The following is a 21428-nucleotide window of genomic DNA, read 5'->3' as shown; positions in this document are numbered from 1 at the left end:
TTAGTGTAAATGAATTCAGAGTATTTTTTTTTTTTTTTTTTTTTTAACATCTTTATTGGGGTACACTTGCTCCACAGTGGTGTGTCAGCTTCTGCTCCACAACAAAGTGAATCAGCCACACATACACATATGCTCCCACTTTCCTCCCTCTGCTATATTTTGGAAGAGTTTGAGAAGGATAGGTTTTAGTTCTTCTCTAAATGTGTGCTGGAATTCGCCTGTGAAGCCATCTGGTCCTGGGCTTTTGTTTGTTGGAAGATTTTTAATCACAGTTTCAATTTCATTACGTGTTGTTGGTCTGTTCATATTTTCTGTTTCTTCCTGGTTCAGTCTTGGAAGATTATACCTTTCTACGAATTTGTCCATTTGTTCCAGGTTGTCCATTTTATTGGCATAGAGTTGCTTGTAGTAATCTCTCATGATCTTTTGTATTTTTGCAGTGTCAGTTATTACTTTTCCTTTTTCATTTCTAATTCTGTTGATTTGAGTCTTCTCCCTTTTTTTCTTGATGAGTCTGGCTAATGGCTTATCAATTTTGTTTATCTTCTCAAAGAACCAGCTTTTAGTTTTATTGATCTTTGCTGTTGTTTCCTTTGTTTCTTTTTCATTTGTTTTTGCTCTGATCTTTATGATTTCTTTACTTCTACTAACTTTGGGCTTTGTTTGTTCTTCTTTCTTTAGTTTCTTTAGGTTTAAGGTTAGATTGTTTATTTGAGATTTTTCTTGTTTCTTGAGGTAGGATTGTATTGCTGTAAACTTCCCACTTAGAACTGCTTTTGCTGCATCCCTTAGGTTTTCGGTCATTGTGCTTTCATTGTCATTTGTTTCTAGGTATTTTTTGATTTCCTCTTTGATTTCTTCAGTGATCTCTTGGTTATTTAGTAGTGTATTGTTTAGCCTTCAGGTGTTTGTATTTTTTACAGTTTTTTTCCTGTAATTAATATCTAGTCTCATAACGTTGTTGGAAAAGATACTTGATACGATTTCAATTTTCTTAAATTTACCAAGGCTTGAGTTGTGACCCAAGATATAATCTATCCTGGAAAATGTTCCATGAGCACTTGAGAAGAAAGTGTTTTCTGTTGTTTTTGGATGGAATGTCCTATAAATATTAATTAAGTCCATCTTGTCTGATGTGTCATTTAAAGGTTGTGTTTCCTTATTTATTTTCATTTTGGATGATCTGTCCATTGGTGACAGTGGGGTGTTAAAGTCCCCTACTATGATTTTGTTACTGTCAATTTCCCCATTTATGGCTGTTAGCATTTGCCTTATGTATTGAGGTGCTCCTATGTTGGGTGCATAAATATTTACAATTGTTATATCTTCTTGTTGGATTGGTCCCTTGATCCTTATGTAGTGTCCTTCTTTGTTTCTTCTAATAGTCTTTATTTTAAAGTCTATTTTGTCTGATATGAAATTACTCCTCCAGCTTTCTTTTGATTTCCATTTGCATGGAATATCTTTTTCCCTCCACTCACTTTCACTTTCTGTATGTGTCCCTAGGTCTGAAGTCAGTCTCTTGTAGACAGCATATATATGGGTGTTGTTTTTGTATCCATTCAGCCAGTCTGTGTCTTTTTGTTGGAGCATTTAATCCATTTACATTTAAGGTAGTTATCGTTATGTATGTGCCTATTACCATTTTCTTAATTGTTTTGGGTTGGTTATTTTAGGTCTTTTCCTTCTCTTGTGTTTCCTGCCTAGAGAAGTTCCTTTAGCATTTGTTTTAAAGCTGGTTTGGTGGTGCTGAATTTTCTTAGCTTTTGTTTGTCTGTAAAGATTTTGATTTCTCCATCAAATCTGAATGAGATCCATGCTGGGTAGAGTAATCTTGTTTGCAGGTTTTTCCCTTTCTTCACTTTAAATATGTCCTGCCGCTGCCTTCTGGCTTGCAGAGTTTCTGCTGAAAGATCAGCTGTTAATCTTATAGGGATTCCCCTGTATGTTATTTGTTGGCTTTCCCTTGCTGCTTTTAATATTTTTTCTTTGTTTTTAATTTTTGATAGTCTGATTAGTATGTGTCTTGGCGTGTTTCTCCTTGGATTTATCCTTTATGGGACTCTCTGTGCTTCCTGGACTTGATTGACTATTTCCTTTCCCATGTTAGGGAAGTTTTCAACTCTGATCTCTTCATATATTTTCTCAGACCCTTTCTTTTTCTCTTCTTCTTCTGGGACCCCTATAATTCGAATGTTTGTGTTTTTAATGTTGTCCCAGAGGTCTCTGAGACTGTCCTCAATTCTTTTCATTCTTTTTTCTTTATTCTGCTCTGCAGTAGTTATTTCCATTATTTTATCTTCCAGGTCACTTGTCTGTTCTTTTGCCACAGTTATTCTGCTATTGATTCCTTCTAGAGAATTTTTAATTTCATTTATTGTGTTGTTCATCATTGTTTGTTTGCTCTGTAGTTCTTCTAGGTCCTTGTTAAACGTTTCTTGTATTTTCTCCATTCTATTTCCAAGATTTTGGATCATGTTTACTATCGTTATTCTGAATTCTTTTTCAGGTAGACTGCCTATTTCCTCTTCATTTGTTTGGTCTGGTGGGTTTTTACCTTGCTTCTTCATCTGCTGCATATTTCTCTGTCTTCTCATTTTGTTTAACTTACTGTGTTTGGGATCTCCTTTTTTCAGGCTGCAGGTTCATAGTTCCTGTTGTTTTTGGTATCTGTCCCTAGTGGGTGAGGTTAGTTCAGTGGCTTGTGTAGGCTTCCTGGTGGAGGGGACTGGTGCCTGTGTTCTGGTGGGTGGGTGGATCTTGTCTTTCTGGTGGGCAGGGCCACGTCCAGTGGTGTGTTTTGGGGTGTCTGTGAACTTAGTATGATTTTAGGCAGCCTCTCTGCTAGTGGATGGGGTTGTGTTCCTGTTTTGCTAGTTGTTTGGCATGGAACATCTAGCCCTGGGGCTTGCTGGACATTGGGTGGAGCTGGGTCCACCCAGCAGAGACAGAGATCTCTAGGAGAGCTCTCACCTATTGATATTGCTTGGCCGGGAGGTCTCTGGTGGTCAAATGTTCTGGACTTGGCTCTCCCACCCCAAAGGCTCAGGCCTGATACCTGGCCGGAGCACCAAGACCCTGTCAGCCACACAGCTTACTCTTGTTTCCAAGAGACCCTGCAGGCAGAGATCCAGGAGACTGACTGATCCCAGTTCATTTTTTAGAGTAACGATCTAATTGTGTTATCTCCCTGCTCAAAAATGCCACTTCACTGTGACTAAGAAGGAAAACCCAAATTCACTGGCATGCCTTCTAGGTTCTGAGTAAGATGTTTGTGGTCACATTTTCACCCCATCTATTACAATTGTATTATTCTCTTCCACTGTGTTCCCCATATGAGCTATGCATTTTACCAATGGGCTTCCATTCCTACTGTACTCTCTGCTTAGAATGCTCCTCCCCTGTACTTCTGTCAATATCCCTTTCATCTTCTAAGACCCAAGTGTCATCTCTCATGTGAAACACTTGTTCTCCTAACTAGGATTGTTTACTTCATCTGAGCCACTCTAGTGCTTACACTTTTTAACCTTGAATTATTTTTATTTATATCTATTCTACTACTTGTTTCTAAATTCCATGAAAGCCAGCATCTCACTCCAGGCATCTTTTCCTCCAAGCACTTAATGCAGTGCCATTCACAGTAAATACCTAGTAAGTGTTTGAATGAACCAGTGCATTGAATCCCAGCTGGGTCTATAAATATTTTATTTGTGTAAGTTTGGTATTATCCCAGAAGATAAATTTTTTATGGAGGCATATATCTTTTGTTTGTTTTGTACTCTCCTATCCCCTACCTCAGTCCTGGAGTAGTCCTGAGCATGTAATGGTCATGCACTATGGAACTGGTTGTTCATTTCTCATAGGGTACTGGGTACTAGCTGGGTACTGTCCATTGCTTCTCCTTGTAGGGAAAAAAATGCATACAAATGAGAATTATGGATTTAATTCTGGACAGCATGGCAAGTAGGATTAAGGGAAAGATTAGAATTCATATATTCCCTGGCACTTAAGCCTGGACTAAGAAGCAGACCATAACTGTCTGTGAAAATGGAAACTGATTTTTGAATCAAAGAAATTAGCCAGACATTCAAAAACAGGAGTGCCCAGAGGCCTGAACTTGAAAATGCCAAAGTTCTTTGCTTTTGCTAAGTTGTCAGACCCTAGAAGTCCCCATTCTCCCTGAACTTTGAAACTTCTGATCAGGACATCTATCGAATAGTAATTTTATACTGAGTCGTGGGAATCACATTGAGAAAAAGTATCTAATTAGTGGGCACAGTGTTATTCAAGTCTGGGTCAAGGACCCTTTGCACATTAATATTTCTTTTTATAGCACTCATCCTGCTTGGAATTGGGTATGCTATAGCTGTCTTCCTCCAATGCGCTGACCGTAACCCCACCATCTAGTACAGTGGTTGGCCCATATAGCTGTCATTTATTGAGTGCTTACTATGTACCAGATACTGTACATGGATTATCTCATTTACTGCAGACAGTGACATTATTACCATTTTATAGAAGAAGAAACTGTGGCCCAGAGAATTAAATTAACTTGCATATCATCACATACCTATAAGAAGTAGAGTTAGGTTTGACCCTAACCCCTGAGTTTTAACCTTTATATATTACTACCCCAATGATAGGCACCAAACATTTTTTAAAATGAGTGAGTACGTGTGTCATGCTTGGGTGAATAATAGTGATTGAGTATACTGTTTTTAAATAAGTCAGACTGTTTTAAATATTTGAGATTAATAATAATTTAAATATAATATACATTATATATGTTACATGAATCTATATTATATCAATTAATAATTAACATAAAGATTAATATCTTTAAAAACTGGGGCTTCCCTGGTGGCGCAGTGGTTGAGAGTCCGCCTGCCGATGCAGGGGACACGGGTTCGTGCCCCCGTCTGGGAAGATCCCACATGCCGCAGAGCAGCTGCGCCCGTGAGCCATGGCCGCTGGGCCTGCGTGTCCGGAGGCTGTGCTCCGCAATGGGAGAGGCAGCGGCAGTGAGAGGCCTGCGTACCGCAAAAAAAAACAACAAAAAAACCTGGACTTGCCAACATTTAGGTTATTTTGCCCTGACTCACCCACATTTTATATCCATTTCCTTCTGAGTTCAGCCATCACTTCCCTCTGCTCCTCATCTTACCTGGGCTGCTTCAAGCAAATATTTCCTTAATTTCCACCTGAAGCCAAGACCTCTAACAGAAGACAGGGCCCATCTCTGGTTTCCTGGCCGAGTCTAGGGCTGACCTGTGGCCAACCTCAGCCCTGTGCAGAAGCCCCAAAAGACAGCAACAGCCAATACCCAGATCCTTGGGAAGCGATAGCACTGCAGCCTGAGAGATGGAGCCATCACAGTATTCCCATCTCCCAGGGGCCATGCCTTCCCCGCTCTTTGAACCAGAGGGTGGGATTTGAACGCAGATTTAATTGTCCAGTAAACTAGTTGCTGGGGCTGTGCAATGAAGTGATGGCTCATTTTTTTTCAGCACCCTGACTGAACTGCATGGCTAGAGTGGCCTGGAGAAACATGTTTAATTGCAAAGTATTGATACTTTTCCCAAATAAGGAAGAAAGAAACAACGAAAACAGGAGTGAGAAGGTGGTGACTTGGGGCCACTGGTTACAGCCCTTAAGACAGCCTTAGTCCTAAGACATGGACAGCAGGATCTTTCTTGGCTACAGCATGTCCAGTGGAGGGTGTGCTCATCCCCAGTCTTTGCAACTTGGAAAGCACAGCTGAAACCGAAGAGGGAAGTGGCAGCACAATAATAAGACTGCACCTCTGCCACCATGCCCTCCACTGGCTTCTCCGTGAACAGCTTCTGTGTCCCCTGAGCCCCATCTTGTCTTGTTCCTAAGTTCTGGCCTGGTTCCTCTTGACCCTTCTCCTCACTTTGCCTCCTTGCTTGGCATTTTTACTCCTCTTTCCTTGGTATAGTAAACTCTTCTTCCCTCGGCCCCTCCTGGCCGTGGCCCAGAGGTTGTCCGCCAGACAAGCCACACTTGAGGATCTAGAATTTCTGTTACCATATCTCCTTCCCTAAGAATACAATGAGTTAGTCTGGACTTTTCTAATTATTTACTATTGGTCACGGGATCAAAGACATAAAGGTAACATGAAGAGGTAGTTGTGTTCGCAGGTGTCATGCAGGCCACGACCCTGGGTCATTCTGGGTTAGGTGTGGTGGCTCTCTGCCCTAGGACTGCCCTCCAGTCCTGGACCCTCTTTTTGCACTGAGACTCTCTCCAGCTACCATGGGGCACATTCCTTAACTCTGGAGGGAGAGTCTGTCCTACCTGTTCTTAGAGTTTATCTTTCGGCTTGAGACCACCCTACACTTTTCCTCCAGTTGTCTTCTTCACCTTCTGAGAGTCTTCTCTGGGTGACAGAAGTTGGCTCTTCTCTCTCCCCAGCCTCATGCTTCTGGAAATGCCATGTTCTTCCACTTCGGTTTCCTTCCTGTGTTCCCTTGAGCTCACTCTGGACCTTCAGTGCTGATGGCTTTGTCTAAAGGTAGGGCTGACTAGCTAATCTTTCTAACCCTGCACCTGCCTTCTCCTCACCCTAGTGACCTCAGGCAAGATGGCAGCTGCCCTGTGGTCCTGCTGCCCTGTAGCCTCCCTCCCACTTTGCCACACAGGATCTGCTCCCATTACCCACCTCATAAAAAGAACTGAGCTTCCTGTTCTAAAACCCTCCATCCTACCCTCTGAGGACTTTTTTCTTTCAGTGAATCCTGACTTTTTCTCTGATTGATATGCTTCTGGACCTCACTTCTCTGTTTCAGATTAGGACCCCACTTCCCCACACTACGTGTGAAGTTAGTGTACGGTTTCAGTTCTCACCAGTGAGACTTTAAAACGCCACCATGTGCAATATTTTCAAACTTCATGAAAACTGAAATGGAGTTAAGTATTCCACCAAACGGGAAGGTTTGGTTTTGCCGAAATAACGTATGCAATGTCAAGTATCTCAGCCTGCCTTCTTTTGAGGCATTAGTCATCTTGAGAAAATGCCTGCTTTTGTCATAGTCCTGTCTTCCAAAATGGAAATTTCCTTCCAAGACAGAGCACCATGGGCTCTGATAGTTAACCTGTAATTAGTGTACCCTCTGCAGGATCTCTCCTCTTGATGAAGAGGCCTCTTTGTCACTCAGGCTTCTGTCTGCTGCTGATAGGAACTGCAGATGCAGTGCATCACAGGGCAGGGAAATGCTTGCTCAAATCAGAAATGTTTAGATATTTGGTGCCAATGGAAACACTTAACAATCTAAGCAGCAAACCCAAAGAAAACAGCAGTAAGTATAAAAGACAGAATATTTAAAAAGGAATGAGAAGAGACATAAGTTTCAAGTTTTCATCTGGTTTTGCCCCAATGTGTGGAATAAGATTGCTCACCCTCCTGCTTTTCTCACCAAGTTCACCAGTATTTTTAGTCTTTGACTTGATCAGCTTCTCTTTATCATGTGTAGTTTAGTCATCAGTAAGCATCCGTTCGTGACTCTTGATAAACAGCTCCCCCTTGCAGGCGTCTGATTCTTTGGTTATGAAATGCCAGTTTACAGTGGCAAGGTAGCCGTGTCTCGACAGCATGATCCTTTGGGAGCAAACGGAAGGAGCACAAGCACTGCCAGCTCCAGAGCCCAACGCAGGAGCCCGACCTTGTTTCTTGTTAAGAAATGCCTCCTAGACTTCCCTGGTGGCGCAGTGGTTAAGAATCCGCCTGCCAATGCAGGGGACACGGGTTCGAGCCCTGGTCCGGGAAGATCCCGCATGCCACAGAGCAGCTAAGCCCGTGAGCCACAACTACTGAGCCTGCGCTCTAGAGCCCGCAAGCCACAACTACTGAGACCGCGAGCCACAACTACTGAGCCCATGCGCCCAGAGCCCATGCTTCGCAACAAGAGAAGCCACTGCAGTGAGAAGCCCACGCACCGCAACAGATTAGCCCCCGCTTGCCGCACATAGAGAAAGCCCACGCGCAGCAATGAAGACCCAACGCAGCCAAAAATAAATAAATAAATAAATAAATTAAAAAAATAGAAATGCCTCCTTTCTGCCTGCTTCTGGCAGAGGCCAGGCTGGGAGATCCCAGCAAATGGCTGCAACAACCTGTGTTTAATGTGGTGGCACTAATGAATTCTGAGAATTAATCTTCAGCCAAGAATGCATGATGGAAGGTACTAGAATTTCAAATTAGGTAATGGATTAAATTTCCTTCAGGGCTGAAATTTGCTTCCTTTTTCTTCTCGTGGACTTTTCTGTCATATTCAAACCACCTTCCATGGCCTTGTAAATCCAGGTAATACATCTCATGGTAGTTTTAATTTTTTTATTCTTTTGTTCTGTATCTTAGCACAGAGATAACCACACCTAAATCCACATTTTAAAAAATGACTTTTAAAAAGTCTGGGACTGAAAGAATTACTTATGATTTTGGGAAAAAAGCAACATTCCCTAAATTTAGTCCTTGTTCAATTTCTTTTTTCCAGAGTAAAAGATTCTGGGAAGAACTGAGCTTGGTGAATGTATTTCCCCAATTCAAGACAGTCTTCTGCAGAAACTGCAGCCTACAGGTGTCTCAAACATGCTGGTGACAATTAGGGGCTCTGAGTGTCTCCCCTCAATCAGCTGAGATAAAGACTCAGCCGCCAATTTCAAGAGCCTAGTACTGATTTCTCACCACAGAGCTTCCAAGGATGTCATTTGCAGGGCCCTGGTTCTGGTGATACAAAAAAGGACCTGTGGCCGAGTAAGTTTGGAAACATGGATTTAAACAAAATTAAGCTGTTTTCTTTACCTCCATACTTCTAAGAACATTTAATATGCTCACACGCACTATGAAACTCCAGATTTACTTGGTTTAGAGAATCACCAATGTTTCCCAAACCTTTTTGACCAGAAGACTAGTTTCATTTTTCAGTGGAATGCCTCATGTGTCTAGTGTTTCACCCAACTTACCTCACACTGGCTGGCCCCCATTTTCCCATACAGAGGTCAACGTTTTATGCATTTTCTTGTAAAAACGGCTCAATCCCCTGCTGGGGGAAAATATTCTGCATCTGGAATTTGCAATTCCTGGTTTAATAAGCAATCTGAAAATGAAGAAGTATATTATAACTTCCTTAATTTTCCATGTTTGTTCTCCAAATCAAGTTAGAGGATTTAATCATGCTTATAAAAGGACATGGAGGCTGTCAGGAGTTCTTACCGATCCCGGCTGTCAATTCTATCTTAATCCGCTAAATCCCTGCCTGAAAGGAGAATAAGACAGAAATGGCAAGCTGAAAACATAACAGTATGAGTTTGGGGCACAAAACTGCAACATCTTAAGCAATAAAGAATATGCCCTAGTTAAAGTTGGTAAAAGGACTAAAGCAAAGGGTCGTTCTTAGATGTTCAAAGGAGGCAGCTTAGGAGGTGAAGGTCAACGTTCTGGTGACCTCCTGAGTGCCCGGCTACACAGCTTGCCTAGGCTGGTTTCTTTCATTGCTGATCCAGTTTCCCAACCTTGAAATGCCTTCTACATCTTCTCCACATATCGAGTTCAATTTAGTTCCAAAAATTCCCTCCAAACTCAGCTCAATCCTCTTTCCATTAAGCCTTCTCTGGCTGCCCCTCACCCACTGCTGCCTAGTATTGTTTTGTACGTTGTACCTGTGCCATTTTATCAACACATTGCAGAGTAGGAGGGTTCTCTCATGGGAGCCAGGGAATTGACCTCATCACTATCAGGACTTGACCTCAACTTCCTCACCTCGTAAAAGAAGGGTTAGAATAGAAAATCTTGGTCCCCTAGCTCCAAAACCTTATGCTTTCGTGTGACTATTTCTTATTCTAAATATAAAAGCAAACACTGGCTTCTGCTGTTTCCTGTGTTTCTCTTGTCCTTCCATCTTTATAATAAGATTGTCGATCTTTGAGGAAAATGGTTATAATTTTTTATGAATTCATCTATTTTGACTAATTCCAGCTGTGCAATAAATGTTTGCTGAACAAATGAAATGAAATGACCTGGTATCTAGTAATGCTTGACTTTCACCATATCTGCTCCTAACATAGAACTTTCCTCTATTTCTTAGTAAAATAATAAGTCCATTTCATTCTGGCTCTTTGCTCCCCATGAGAAAAAAAAGTATGCAAGAGTGTTTTAGAATAAGGCTCTACCCTCAAGGTCTTCCTGCCCTTCTCCTAAAAATCCGCCAATGCAGTTGGATATGTCACAGCTCTGCTTAGCATTCTTCCCATATACACTCGGTTTCAGTTTTGCTGATCTGCTGGTATGACATTCAGCCCACTTGGGCCTTCCTGAGAGAACTAACAAATAAATCCTCTTGATCATTCCTTCAGAGAGTAGAACACCTACCATCTTTATTTTTTGGATCTCCAGGAGACAACAGATTCATTGTTGTTTCTCCCTTGTCTGATTATCTCACTTCATTATTTAGTCCTCATTTCTCTTACTCCTTACTCTCTCCTTCTAGAGAGAGATCCCTTCCAAAATACCAAATGATCTTGCAACCTTGTTTGCAACCTTGCTCTCCCACTGGATGCTAAAATTATGAAACAAGATATAGCACCTTGACTTGCACCCCCAGAATCTAGCAAACACCTGTTTTCATAAGACTGGAGTATGGGTTTCCTGGCTTCTCTCAAACCCTATCTAAGGAGCTTTAATTACCGGAAGTACTGTTCCAAGGCACCTATCCTGAGGGAGAAGGTAGAGGCAGCGCCTGCTCACTTTCCCATTCACCTGCTTTGAATTTCCTATTAATTGTTACACCTCCCACTTTCAGCCCCCTTGAGTTTACTCATCTGAAGTTTTGGCACTAGTCAACAAGCAGTTGAGACTTGCCCAGAAAGCAAAAAAAAAAAAAAAAAGGTGGGGAAACCAATTAAGAAATCGGTCTCCCTGTGTTTGGGGATATACTTGGGTACAGGAAGTATGTCTGTTTGGTGATGAGAGACAGATGTAATGTGACCTGCACCAGATCCCTGGACAGGCTTAGCTGGGGGTCCCAGCAGTTTCTGGTCTCCTGTCCTACCCATGCCCTCTGGGGGGCTGGGGGTATGTGCAAAGCCACCATGTGCATCTTCAGTAGGAATTCTCAGAGGACACAGACTTTATTTGGGGAGTTTTTATATACCATCTCTCAAGCTAGGAGGATGAGGCATATACCTGTATTACTGACCATATAAACTATCAAGAGGTTCCTTTTTTCCAGGTGCTTAGGGAAACGTTAGCATTTATTTTCCTTTGGTAGTCACATAATTATATACGGATTAATATACATGGAATCTAGGGAACATTGCTGATGTAAAAACATGAACGGAGTATTTTTTTAAAGGATGTGCACTGATTTTTTTATTTTTTAATATAATAGATTATACAAAAGGCCCCTGGACCCATAAAAGTCGAATGATTGATTTCTCCCCATAGCGAGACAGAGGTAGTATTTATAGTCGTGCAGGCAGCAGAATGGAGATAATCTAGGTTCTTTTGGCTTTTCTAGCTGAAAGCTCCAGTTCCAATAGATAGGAAATCCCTGAATCAATTCTAAAATGGGATGATTGGGAAATTTACTGAATATCTTTCAGGACTAGAAGTCGAGGGATGCGAAAGTGGTTTGAAATGCAAAGATTAAGGCCTTTTTGTAAAACCAACAGTTGAGGATTGTTCTAGGAACTCTGCTTACATGTTTTGAAAGGATGCTCAGGGTGAGGCTGAACATTTTACCATTTGTCAGTGCATTTCATCATTTTAAATATGTTGTGTTTTACATGTTGCTGGCATGTCACTATTGGGAAAACTGGAAACATTTATTTCATGGAGTGGGCAGAATGGCATCTAGTATTTATCCTAAGCCTTCCAACATGAGCTAAATAAAAGCTGATAACTTAAAAGAGCAGATGTTGAAATTTCTTCCTCCCGTCAAGGGCAGCTACTCAGAATGGAAATGCAATGGTAATTGGAGGGGTATTCATCAGATTCAATTTCACTAGAGATTTCCTGTGTCAAAATCATCTTTAATAATATACATCACACAGCAAAATGTCCTGAATCATTGTTTTCTTTGAAAAGGGCATTGAACCTGAAACAGAAAGTGGTTATACCGGTGCGGTTTTAACCAATTAACCACAGAGCAGTTTAAATGCAACCCAATTTTTACCATTTTGTATGGACTTTTTGTTCCCTGTTTGAATAATTCCATTCCAATTCATCTGAACTATATTCTAGTCACTTCCTGTTCTGAGGTTTTTCTGCTTCTTCAGAAGATATTAGAAATCAAGGGGTTGAATTTTCTCTGTGAAAGTTTCTTTATGATTCGTTTCTGTCCTTGCAAACTCCTAAATGCATTTCCCCCACCACCAAATAGTGGACATTTCATATACTTCTAAAATAAAGTATATAGACTAATCAACTTGGCTCCATTGTAAACATTTTTCTGTAATGAAAATTCAGACAGAAAATTCAGTCTGGCCAGTCTATTTTTCAGTGTTTTGAATATTTCAAATTAAATTGATTGTGTTTTCAATATATATTTAAAGCAAACTAATAGATTTCTGATGTTTTGATCAATTCAACTAGTAGAGAATGTTTTTTTCTGTTCTCATAACTATGAATAAAGAAAGAGCTATGTTAAGGTTAGTGATCAGGTTTTATAAATGAGCTTTTTCTCCTCCTCTCTCCCATATTTACAGGGGAGCCAGGTTTCTAAGATTGTACTTCAGTTGTTTGTTGATTTTTGTGAACAGGTGTCTTATTAAGGATTTTGAAAAGCGGCCTTCCGTCACACATCTCCTCGACCACCCATTTATTAAGGGAGTCCACGGGAAGGTTTTGTTTCTGCAAAAACAGCTGGCCAAGGTCCTTCAAGACCAGAAGCATCTAAGTCCTGTTGTTAAAACCAGGTATGGTCCTTGGCGTCTTCCTGCTTCCTCTCTCTGATTATTTATGAAAGAAAACGGCATGTCATGTGTTTTGATTTGCCCAGCATTATTACTGGTAATCACATCCCTGCATTTTTAAGTTTCATTTACATGACATTAAGTACTCCATGCCCGGTGGACAAGAGCAGGAGAGCTTCAGAAACAAGCTGCCCATTTGTGCTCTTATGGCTGATTTCTCTCAACTGGCTGAAATCTCACTCCACCCTCATGTTCTAGTTAAAAACCAATGCGGGGCTTCCCTGGTGGCGCAGTGGTTGAGAGTCCGCCTGCCGATGCAGGGGACGTGGGTTCGTGCCCCGGTCCGGGAGGATCCCACGTGCCGCGGAGCGGCTGGGCCCGTGGGCCATGGCCGCTGGGCCTGCGCGTCCGGAGCCTGTGCTCCGCAGCGGGAGGGGCCGCAACAGTGAGAGGCCCGTGTATCGTAAAAAAAAAAAAAAAAAAAAAAAAAAAACCAATGCGTATATATTTATATTTAATATACATGTAGATTTTTAAAAATTCCACCAATAAAGAAAACTGGATGAAAGCAGCCATGGCTGAGATCGTGTGAGAAATCTTTACTTGGCTATTGCAGGCTAGAGAGTATAAGTGTAAGTATAAGGTGGTTTTGGAAAGATTACAAGTTAAACACTGGAGGCTTTTTCTCTAAAGTGCTCTGAACCCATTTTCTTTAGTTAAAAATTCCTTAGAGGCAATTTAGTATTTTTAAATGATTTTCCCCCCAGATATCATCTATGCTATCTAAAGCAACTGTGATTTCCCCCCTCTCCTATTTTTATAGGGTAGATTAAAAAAATAAATGTTTATTTTCAAGGGCAGTTGCTTAAAACAGTATTCTGTGGTGGTCTCTAAGAAATAGATCTTTGGTTTCTGTCCAGAGGGTGGCAGAATTTCTCTTTAAAAAAAAACTACATGCAAATAAAGCTGCTTCCGCAGCTAAGCAATTATTTGGTTTTACAAAACTGGCCAGGAGGCAGATAAGCTCTAATCCATTATTACTAAAAGAACATTCAAAGGACTGGAGGTGAAGAAACTAAAATATCACAAGTCACAAGTTCTGGAAATATTCATGTATTCTGCAGAAAACTGTTTACAAATCAAAAAGCATCAGAACTCTAGGAGCTAGAGGCATAGTTTCAAGGTGACTATATCTTGCCGATCCCCCCACCCCCAACCCAGGTTCCCTTTTTGATAGCTCGAAACAAATTTTTTCCTACTCTTTTCCCTTTTCCACTGCAATTTCTCTTTCTATGGCTTGCCCGTGGGGTAGAGAAACGCAGGGAAATTCTTGTAACTTGGTGCCTTTTGAAGCAGTAGAATTTGTGTTTAAGCCCCAGGGAACTGAAATCTTTTCTTCCTCTGCTTTTGTTCCTATCCACCAGCCACCACCCCTCTACCACACACACACACACACACACACACACACACACACAGCGCTGCCACCAAAAATGAAGATGAAATATAATACAAACCAAGCAAATAAAACAAGCTCAGAATTTAAATGCTCTCCGTTGAATCAGGTATCTTCTTGTTTCTTCTGATTTGCTGCAGAACAATTTCTGAAACTTAGTCGCAAAGTTATTCAGATTTTCACTTTTGCCTGAATTTGCCTGTCCAGATGTGTGTCCTCTTTTTAAACACTTTTCTCCCTTTGCCATAGAAAACCAGGACTCCAGGCTCTCTCACCCCCTCTCTCTAATTTCTCTTTATCTTTGTTAACTCCTTTGATGTCGAAGGCCTCATAGGGTCAAAGACCCTTCTCTCAGGGTCTTTGTAATCTTCAGTTTCACTCAGAAGTTTGTGTTTCTTTGAAAAAGTCACTAAAAAATACAACCTCACAAATAGGTATCAAAACTTTAAGCAGCCACTTCTTTAGGAGAAAGGAAAATTCTAAAGGAAACTCGCTGCATGAAATTAACACATCTTACAACCTGTCCTACACTATTACTTCCTCTTAGCAAGTGGCAGGGAGTTGGCTACATGGGTGTTTTTTTTAAGCCCATCCGGAAAAATTCTCAAATATCATTTGATGCTGGTAATTCAATATATTTATAAAGTTGTGAGTTTCCAAGTTAAGGTGGAAAAAACAAAGAATTATTGAAGTGAGCGCATAGATGAGTGAGACGAGTACCCAATTTACATTTTTCTGCATAGTTATGGTCACACAGCAAGTGGTACAATGCAGTGGTTAAAAAAACCCTGACTCTGCCAGGTTTGAATCCCAGCTCAACCACTTATGGACAAGTTATTAAATTTCTCTGTTCCAAAATTTCTTCATCTATAAGATGGAGATTATTTTGAGGGTTGACTCAATACATTAAAAAATACTTAATGTTGGGCTTCCCTGGTAGCGCAGTGGTTGAGAGTCCGCCTGCCGATGCAGGGGACACGGGTTTGTGCCCCGGTCCGGGAAGATCCCACATGCCGCGGAGCGGCTGGGCCCGTGAGCCATGGCCGCTGAGCCTGCGCATCTGGAGCCTGTGCTCCGCAACGGGAGAGGCCACAACAGTGAGAGGCCCGCGTACCGCAAAGACAAAAAACAAAAAAACTTAATGTTGATAACAGAGTTAAACCTCAGTCAATGGTAGCAGTAGTTGTAGAAGGTGTATATGTTGTGGTCTGTTTAATTCAGTCCTCCGTTTCTTTCGGCCTTAATCTGTGCAAATTCATCTGTATTACCAAACAACATCATGAAAATAAACAGTACTGAGATACTAAATGTTAAAAATATAAATTTCTGTCTCTTATTTAAAATCTAATTTATTCATTTATTCATTCCAGAAATATTTATATATGTGTATGTGTCAAGCCCTCTGCCGAACAGAGGAAATCAGATACAGTTCCTGATAAAGAGCTAATAGTCCAGTGTGTGAAACAGACAAGAATCAGATGAGAAGAGCTCAGCATGAAAAGTACCTGGATAGAGGGTTGCCTGGAGTACCTCCCAGAGTACCTGGGAAGGGCAGACCCTGGAAACTGGTGGGAAGGTGATCCTTGAACTGTTCTGAAGAACGAATAGAAGATAGTTGGGGAAGGGGGGGTTATTCCACGTGGAGGAAAGAATGAGCAAAGGGTAAAGGCACAGAGGCTGGAGACAGCTTAGGGGATTTGGTGAACAATTAGTTGGCATTGCTGGAGCTTGGCATGGGATGTGGGGAAGGAGAAACAAGGCAGGAAGGGGCCAGGGCATGATGGGCTAAGGAGCTTGGATTTGTTCCTTAGACACTTGGGAGCCACAGAAGGATTTCAAGCAGAGATGTGCTTTAGGAAGATTGTTCTGATTGCAGTGTGGAGAATGAAATGGAGCTGGGCAAGGCTGGAGCTAGGGAGGCTAGTGAGAGCAGATTGTGGCAATTGTAAATAACAGAAGGTATTAAGGTAATGGTATTGTCAAAGACTTAGTGGTGAATTGGATGAGAGAGATTAGGGAAAGAGAGAAGCGTCATAGGGTCTACCTGAATTGGCTGCCTCCCTACCCTGGTTCATACTGTAATCAAACAGAAATTGCATGACACTCAGAGACAGAGACCAGTAAAAAGACTTACTTTGCTTCCTCTTCATATCCTATCAAATGCCATGCATAGCCTATGCAATGCCATGTACTTCCAGATATTACACAAAGCTTCCAGCTTTCTGCCCAAAGAAGTGTTCTTCAGTGATCCAAACAGTCCTGGGACCCCCAGCTGCAGAGACTTGTTTAGTTTTGAGAGCTAATGCAGAGAAATGAGAACTACAGCCTACAGGGGGAGATTTTTTTTACTGTTTTTACTGTTTTACTGTTCCTGTAAAGGCAGGGAATGTTCTGTCCTCTTCAGTACTTTCTCCAGGGGCGAAAGAAGTTGGTATTTTCAGGGGGTTGCAGAGAAGAATGCAGGTTCTTAAAGGATGGGGAAGAACTTGGATAGGTGAAGGGGAGGATCTTATATAGAGGGAGACATTGAAAATAGAGAGAAGGTAACAGAGGAAGCAAGAGGGAGGGAGATCAAGCACCTAAGAGGAAGATTGAACTTAGAAAGAACCTCTAGGTTGGGAAAGACACAGAAAGGTTAGATGAAGATATCCAGAAAATTTGAGGGGTGGGGGGCAAGAGGCAGAGGAGATACTATGAGGAAACTCATGTTAAATGGCCTTTAGCTTTCCAAAAAAAAGTAAGCAACATGGTCTCAAAGTTGGGAGTGAGCTGTGGACTCCAGGGAAGTGTTAAATCTTTGAAATAGCCGCTATGAGGAATATGATAAAGGGTTCATTAAAGGTGGACATAACGATTGCTCAATAGCACAGAAAGCCCAGGTGGAACTTAACTGAATAGCATTACATTGTAGTGAAGTTAATCAGTGTTTAAGATAATGCATGTAGAGCATTCAGGAGAGCATTTGGCATTAGAACCTCTGAAAAATTGTACCATCAACACCATCACCTTTTCCATCTATCATCTCTACCAATTCTTAGCCACAGGAGTAGGAGTAGAGAAAGCAGATACTGTGGTCTTCTTCAGGCTGGAGACTGGCTTGGATGGACATTGATGGGTGGACACGGGGGGCAAGAGAATCTGAGTAGGAGAGTATCCTTGAGGTCTTTTCAGAGATTTGGAAGAAAGTGAAGCCAGAGTGGCTTATTGGCTTTGAATGTGGGTCTGGGTCAGGGGACTGGCAGTTACAATGAAGACAAAAAGCAGATTCAGTGAGAGGATGGTGAGAAAAGAGATTGTAGAACTGAGTCCTCAGGAACTTTTGAGAGATTATCGGGAACTAGTCATAGCTGAACTTGTGAACAACTTCAGTGGAGGAGAAAGAAAAGTTTTTAAAGAATTGACAAAGAGGAATCCTGAAATCAGAACGTGAGAAGAATTAACAAAGTGATTGGTAGGGTATGGGAAAACCACAGACTGGAATTAGGGGAAGGAGTAGAGAGAAAGGAAAATGGGGGTCAAGTACTGGAGAGGATGGTACGAGAGGGTGATACGAACTTTTTAAAGAGAGAGATTGGTTAGGGAGAACAATGGATGGAAAAAGGCAGAGGCGAGCAAGGAGGACACTCGTTTCCCCACCCCTCACCACGAGTGGATGGAAGGTAGGATGAGGCAGGAACATTATGGGGAAATGGTCCATTCCTGTTATGATGAGGAAATAGACACGTATTCAGGAATAAGGCTAGGAGCTCATTCACAATAGAGCAGAAGCTGTACTGTGTATTGTTGACTGAAAAAAAAATGCACAACCTAAAAGTTGAGAGTTACGTTTTATTCGGTGGATAAAACTGAGGACTTAAGCCTGGGACACAGCATCTCAGATAACTCTGGGAGACTGCTCTGAAGATGCAAGGCGGGGAGCCAGGGTATGTAGGAGTTTTTTTGCAGCAAAGACCAGGTGGTTGATTGTTACTTAAAGAAAACCAGATATCTCAAGTTAAGGAATTTAGCACTTTTCTGTATATGGGAAGATGCAAGAGTCTGGGCTCCCTGGAATCATTCCTTTGATATGTACCTCAGCTATCTGGGGCCAGTATCCTGTGCTTTCACGTCCTGAGTCTCCTCACGGTGCACCGTTGGGGGATGGCTGCAGCAGTTGACTGCTAAATGGTGGGCATCAGGCATCCTGTTTCCATCCTCAGTTCCCTCAGAACTCATCTTTGGAGATGCTGTAATGTGATGGCTTGATGGCTGCACATCCTCTGTTCACTGATAAGGCAGCCAATATTTTTCATTCACAGTATAAAGAAGAGCTTGAGTGGTGAGGCCCTACGGCTCCTCTCCTGGTACAAGTGTTCTAGCTCTTCTGAATGGTGCAGTTTTTTGGGACAGCCAGACTGTGATCCATTCCCATTGCACATTATGTATATGAGGCACCTATGGAGAAGTGACATTGTACTATTTGAGATTTGATACCATTTCCTGATGCTGATTGAATGAGTGAAACCATTGGAATTTAAGTTTTTCCAGTAATTTATAATTTTTCTATAGCATATGTTTGACTCAGAAACAGTAGAGAGGTTGTGCATCCAAGGCTGACTCTCTCAAAGGAAGTCACAGAGCCCTAATATTCTGTGAACAATAGTTTAGGGCTACATTTTTACTTAACCTGTCAGGGATGCTGTTAAACAATGTGGTCATTTCCTTTACATCTGCTCCCATTTCTTTGACTTTCAAAAGGAATTTTTCCCCAAATTACCTTTGCAAATCCCTGAATTCATCAGTATTATCTGGTATATCATGTCACTATCAAAGTTAGAGACGTGGACATGAAAACATGCTTTTTAAAAAATCACTTCACAAGGGTTAGTGGGTAAAGAGCAAAACCTCTGTCTGCAATTAGAGTAGAGGCAGGGAAAGCGCCGGTTGGCTGTGCTACTCCCACCTTCCAGCCTCCCATCATGGACTCAACTTCTAGCCTCAGGAAAATTGCAAAACCCAGCACGTTGTTTGTTCCCCTGTGGGTGGTTTGGGACTAGCTGAAACCACAAATGTTAAACCCTCAAATGCCAAGGGTCTACTACCAAGTATTACTTGGTAGAACAATTAAGTTGCTGGTTGTTTCCTGCTCTGTTTATTGGATTTTGATTCTACCCTTGCAATTTGCCTGAGGCTGATTAAAACAATGACCTCGGCTTTTCTGATTTCTTTTCAACCAGCAGCAGTGGCCCTTAAAACAGGTTTGTCACTGCTTCACTGCTGAGCTTTCCCTAGTAAGTCTTGCTCTCGCTTCCTCTTTTACCTGCAAACATGCACCCCACACACACATATATACACATACATCACATTACATACACTGCTGGGTTCTTGGAATCCTGTGCAAATGAATGACTTTTGAATGATTACTTCATCAAATGCTGAAGACGCTTGCCACATAGCAGGTTACGGATTTTCCTGTTTTCCTAACAGACAAGAAATAAATCTATACCCTGATGTAATCTGCTATCTGTCTCTATCTATAACTGAATGAGTGAATTAATATTTAATTTTCTGCTGGTGTCACTGATTCTTGCTGCCTAGAGAAGATAGCTATATCAAATACACTTAATATAATTGATAAGATGCTGATCTATTGAAATTCTGGTCAAAAACAATGCTTGGATGAAAAAACAGGGAGATACTATAGAGATTTCCACCCAAATAATTCTTGTATTTTTAATCTATGTGTTATAATGTTTGTTTGATAAATATAAGCTTAAATTTCAGATCAAGATCGAGCTCATGTAGTTAAAGTTATCCAGGTGGTAACTTTACTCATGTTTGGATCTCAGTAGGATGGTGTTACACCTAGATGGTTTGCCGTTATTTTCCTCATGCTAGGTCCATGATTATGTGATTACAGTAAAGTTCCCTTTCATCCACTCTGTTATCAAGAGGTACACTGAAATGGAAATAATGATTTGGAAGAAATATTCAACATCACTACCTTTGTTGGAGTAATAGTACTCTATCCCCAATTTTGAGTAACATTTTCCTTACTATATGAGATCCATTGAATGTGGTGATAAGGGAATGGTTCCTCTAATCTATCCAAATTGTCAACTTGTTCCTGAGCTTTGTACGTGGCCTCAGAAGCCTTTGTCTTAGACTCGTAAGGACCACCACCTTTGAGCCTGGACCCTCTCCCTTACTCCTTTTCTTTACTCCTTTTTTCTCCGCCCCCAGCAGATTTTACTTACTTATCTGGAATCTGGTGGGAGTGTTAGTCATTTTCCACTCCTTCCGGTTCCACTCTTGGTTCCACTCTTGGATGGAGGGAAGGGCTCTGATCCTGAGTGTAGAGGAGTGGAGGTAGAGGTGGCCTTCCCAATGGTCCTCCTGCCATAGGACGACCGTCTAAAAGACCATCAGGCATTTTTCAGTGCAGAGTTTCACCTCTCACTAGCACATCCCCTGTCATTTTTAGACTAAAAGATTTTGTTTCAAATATCATATATTAACACATATATGTGGAACCTAGAAATATGGTACAGATGAACCGGTTTGCAAGGCAGAAATAGAGACACAGATGTACAGAACAAACGTATGGACACCAAGGGGAGAAAGCGGCAGGGAGTGGGGTGGTGGTGTGATGAATTGGGCGATTGGGATTGACATGTATACACTGATGTGTATAAAATGGGCAACTAACAAGAACCGGCTGTTCTTACAAAATAAAGATTTTGTTTCCTTCCTACCCTTGAATTATAATTTAGAGGCCTTCCTTCTATGCTTTGTTCTTCAACATAGTTGGGCATGAAGGGAAGAATGCCTCCTGCCATACCTACGTGAAGCTCCTGCAGCCCTGTGTGGACCTACCTATGTGGATGTTAACTGCTTCCACAGGCAAAGTTGACAAACAGGAACAGGCTAAGGGATTAAGGAATCACTTTTGGATCGAAACTGTTATCTTCTGAATACCAGGATCGAAACTGTTATCTTCTGAACCCTGAAGAGCTTATCTGTATGTTATTCATAGGGCCAGTAGCTCAAACAAAGAAGTCTGCAG

General features: G+C 41.5%; 1 protein-coding gene across 1 annotated transcript in view; it reads left to right on the top strand.

Annotated features, from left to right (window-relative positions):
* The window catches only part of MYO3B (myosin IIIB), a 397699-nt gene that overhangs the window by 160282 nt on the left and 215989 nt on the right, over positions 1–21428 (top strand). The window contains exon 10 of the mRNA XM_024765704.1: positions 12778–12933. Within this exon, the coding sequence (XP_024621472.1) occupies positions 12778–12933 (156 nt within the window). The remainder of the gene's footprint in view (positions 1–12777; positions 12934–21428) is intronic.

This window comes from Neophocaena asiaeorientalis, unplaced genomic scaffold (genome assembly GCF_003031525.2).
Source record: "Neophocaena asiaeorientalis asiaeorientalis breed wild unplaced genomic scaffold, Neophocaena_asiaeorientalis_V1.1 scaffold721, whole genome shotgun sequence".
In the NCBI taxonomy this organism is placed as follows: Eukaryota; Metazoa; Chordata; class Mammalia; order Artiodactyla; family Phocoenidae; genus Neophocaena; species Neophocaena asiaeorientalis.
The sequence above is the reverse complement of the archived record's forward strand: the minus strand, read 5'-3'. Positions and strand labels throughout refer to the sequence as shown.